The 4,210-nt window shown below is 40.3% G+C and overlaps 1 protein-coding gene across 1 annotated transcript in view; it reads right to left on the bottom strand.

The window, feature by feature from the left end:
- The window catches only part of IPO7 (importin 7), a 67,825-nt gene that overhangs the window by 14,146 nt on the left and 49,469 nt on the right, over window positions 1–4,210 (bottom strand). Inside the window, exons 13-14 of the mRNA XM_011947657.1 lie at window positions 3,957–4,139; window positions 2,785–2,913 (exon numbers count right to left, since the gene is read on the bottom strand). Of these exons, the coding sequence (XP_011803047.1) occupies window positions 2,785–2,913; window positions 3,957–4,139 (312 nt within the window). The remainder of the gene's footprint in view (window positions 1–2,784; window positions 2,914–3,956; window positions 4,140–4,210) is intronic.

Raw genomic sequence — 4,210 nt, 5'->3', positions numbered from 1 at the left:
AAAAAAAAAAAAAAAAAAAAAATGACTTACACATTATGAAATTGTGATCTCAGATAAAAATGGAATGAAATACCATTACATTGAGAAAAACACAAGGAATGGCCAGCTTAAATTTACCTAAAAAGGAAAAAACAACATTCTCAAAAAATGCAAATAACTATGAAAATAAAGGAGTTGGCCGGGTGCGGTGGCTTAAGCCTGTAATCGCAGCAGTTTGGGAAGCCAAGGCAGGTGAATCACCTGAGGTCAGGAGTTTGTCACCAGCCTGGCCAGCATGGTGAAACCCCGTCTCTACTAAAAATACAAAAAATTAGCCAGGCATGGTGGTGGGTGCCTGTAATCCCAGCTACTTGGGAGGCTTAGGTAGGAGAATCTCTTGAACCTGGGAGGCAGAGATTGCAGTAAGTCAAGTGCCATTGCACTCCAGCCTGGGCAACAAGAGCAAAACTCCATCTCAAAAAAAAGAAAGGAATTACAACCATTCTGAAGACAGCACATCTGTTACGTGCAAATAGAGATTAATCAAGCTCAATGTATGAAAAGTCACTGTCAATGACTTACAGAGAAATTATCTGAAGGAAGCCATTATTGCTACGAATCTCAATAATCCTTAAGTCACTTTAGTTTTTCAAAGTGTATTAGATATAGTGAACCACGGAATCTGAACTCAACCCCCAACTCAAGACTGACAGGAAATACAAATTCCTCTGTAATTGTCAATATAGTCCTAAATTAGACCCCAAATCCCCGAGGGCCATAAGAATGTTAAGGGAAGGAAGGGTAAAATAATATCCACTAATCAGATACAAAAGCAAGACATCCATTTCAAATACACAGAACTTAATACATTTACAACTCCTTAAATAGAATCAACAATTCATCTGTTAAAACATAAAGCACATATAGGATTGGTCATGGCTTCTGCTTATATCCAATTATAATGCAGAATACAAAAACAGTTTACGTGGCTGGCGTGGTGGCTCATGCCTGTAATCTCTGCACTTTGGGAGGCCAATAGAGGTGGATCACTTGAAGCCACGCGTTCCAGACCTGCCTGCCAAAATGGTGAAACCCTATCTCTACCAAAAATAGAAAAATTAGCTGGGCGTGGTGGTGCATGCCTGTAGTCCCAGTTACTCAAGAGGCTGAGGCAGGAGAATCACTTGAACCTGGGAGGCAGAGACTGCAGTGAGCCAAGATGGTGCCACTGTACTCCTGCCTAGGCAACAAAGGGAGACTCTGTCTCAAAATAACAAGCTTAGTGAAAAACCTCATGCTGTAAAAGGCAACGTGCAGATAATCTGAAAACATGTTATTTATGGATAAAAGATATATTACATTACAAGCATCTGCAGAGCAATTATAAACACCAAATTCATGACAGTGTTACTGATACAGGAAGAAAGGAAGTAGGGAAAAGGGGTTAGGAAGTGGTCCCCTGAGGGCTTTCAACTGCATCTATCTGAAATTGTTTTTCTCTTCTCTTTTCTCCTTCCTTTCTCTTTCTCTTCCTTTGTTTCTTTTCTGACGCAGTGTCTCGCTCTGTTGTCCAGGCTGGAGTGCAGTGGCGCGATCTTGGCTCACTGCAGCCTCTGCCTCTCAGGTTCAAGTGATTCTCCTGCCTCAGCCTGCCAAGTAGTTGGGATTACAGGTGCCTGTCACCACGTCCAGCTAATTTTTTGTATTTTTAGTAGAGACAGGGGTTTCACCATGTTGGCTAGGCTGGTCTTGAACTCCTGACCTCAGGTGATCTGCCAACCTTGGCCTCTCAAAGTGCTGGGATTATAGGCATGAGCCACTGCACCCGGCCGCCCAATAATGGATTTTTTAAAAAATGGAATTATTTAAAACATACAGAAAAGAGTAAATAAGAAGAAAACTATAACCAAAACTTCTTAATCACCTAAACTTTATTACATTTTTAACACTTAAAATATTTCCTTTATGTTAAGAAAAACAATTTCAGGGCCAGGTGCAGTGACCATTGCAATCCAGCCTGGGCAACAGAGCAAGACTCTGTCTCCAAAAAAAAAAAAATCTATTATTACGGCCGGGTGTGGTGGCTCAAGCCTATAACCCCAGCACTTTGGGGGGCCGAGACGGGCAGATCACGAGGTCAGAAGATCGAGACCATCCTGGCTAACACGGTGAAACCCCGTCTCTACTAAAAAAATACAAAAAACTAGCCGGGCAAGGTGGCGGGCGCCTGTAGTCCCAGCTACTCGGGAGGCTGAGGCAGGAGAATGGCGTAAACCCGGGAGGCGGAGCTTGCAGTGAGCTGAGATCCGGCCACTGCACTCCAGCCTGGGCGACAGAGCGAGACTCCGTCTCAAAAAAAAAAAAAAATCTATTATTACAATTCTTACTTTTCCAAAAGACAACTGGAAAACTAGGAAGATGGTAGTAATGGTTGCATAACAATATGAATATACTTAATATTACTGAACTATATACTTAAAAATGGTTAGGATTGTAAATTTTATGCTATGCGTATGTCACCAAAATTTTTCAAAGAAAAATATTTTTTTTTCCTGAGAACCACCATATTTCTGGATCTGAGAAAACATAACGAGGAGCCAAAATCCTGAGCCCTAAGATGGCAAAACAAATACTTGCTTCCTATTCCTTCTACTAATACTTTAGAACTTAAAATATAATGTACCAATCTTATCTTTAAAAGAGAAAATGGCAAAAACACAGTACATGAGATGCCAGAGAGATATCAGAGCCCTCTAAAAAGCATAAAATGGCTTGAAAAACTGCAACACTGGATCATCTTCTTACCTCTTTATGATCTTCAACTACACTAAGAAGTGTATCAATTGTATTCAGAATTCCCATAGCAGTAACTGCTTTGTCATCACTACCTTCTTCATCTGGCCCCGTCTGGATTACTTGGTTAAATGTCATTGCCTAGATTCAAGAGAATATAACTCAAGTTTGTCACTGAGGCATTATAAACATGTTTTCGTCTAAGACTTTTAATTATTAGAACGTTCTCATTGGGATACCACAACAAATCAATGTCTCCAAATTGATTAATGATCATAAAGAGCTTAAGCTCTATAATCAAATAGTCTACTCATTGGTTGATCTTAAACAAGCTACTTGACTTCTCTTGACCTTTTCTGCATGCCACTTTGGGGATTTCATAGACACCGTATGAGGACTAAATGAGGCAAGGTATAAAAAGTACTTAATATTATTAATAGTTTTCATTAATATTACTGGTTAACACTTGACAATGTCCAAATAAAAGCATATTTAATCATCAAGGGAGTCACTGATTTATCTTTTGTAAAATTCAATCGATTATTTTGAGCATTCCAGGCCACTACACAGATAGTCATGCTGCAGCCTGAGGCAGTAGTTAAGAACAAGTACTGTGAAGGCCCATCTATAAATCCTAACACCACCCTGCCTAGCTTAGGCAATTAACCATTTTATACCTCACATTTTCTCTGTAAAACAGGAATAATTCTGACACACGATTGTGTTAGAATTAAGTAACTTAAGTGTCTCTCAAGGGCTTTATGTGCTACACAGTAATGTCGGTGAAGTATCTGCTATAAAGCAGGGGTCCCCAAACTCCAGGCTGTGGACTGGTACCAGTCCATGGCCTGTTAGGACCAGTAGATAAGTGGTGGGTGAGTGAGCATTACTCCCGGAAATTCTCATAGGAGTGCAAACCCTACTATGAAATGTGCATTCAGGGATCTAGGTTGCACACTCCTTATGAGAAACCACTGCCTGCCTGATGATAAGACGTGGAACAGTTTCATCCCAAAGCCATCTCCCACAGACCATCTGTGGAAAAATTATCTTCCACAAAACCAATCCCAACTGCCAAGAATGTTGGCTGCTATAAGGTAAGGCAAGTCACTTGTGACACAACCTGAAACATACTGAGAGCTACATTAAAATGCTTGCAAAAATGATAGGTTCAAACAACATACCAAATGTTGTGTCATTTCTACTGCAATAGGAGTAACTTCTTCACTATATTCACAGATCATTTTCTGAATTACATTGGTAAGGTCATCATTTTCTGTTTCTCTTATAATATGAAGAAGAGCCTGCATTACAGGTCTGATGAATGGCGTGATATATTCTTTAGCTGTAAGAGAAAGAGTAAAAAACTTGCATAAAACACCTAAAACTTCGGCCGGGCGCGGTGGCTCAAGCCTGTAATCCTAGCACTTTGGGAGGC

This window comes from Colobus angolensis, unplaced genomic scaffold, assembly GCF_000951035.1.
Source record: "Colobus angolensis palliatus isolate OR3802 unplaced genomic scaffold, Cang.pa_1.0 Scaffold269, whole genome shotgun sequence".
Classification (NCBI taxonomy): domain Eukaryota; kingdom Metazoa; phylum Chordata; class Mammalia; order Primates; family Cercopithecidae; genus Colobus; species Colobus angolensis.
Note: the sequence above shows the minus strand (reverse complement) of the source record. Positions and strands in the feature narration are given on the sequence as shown.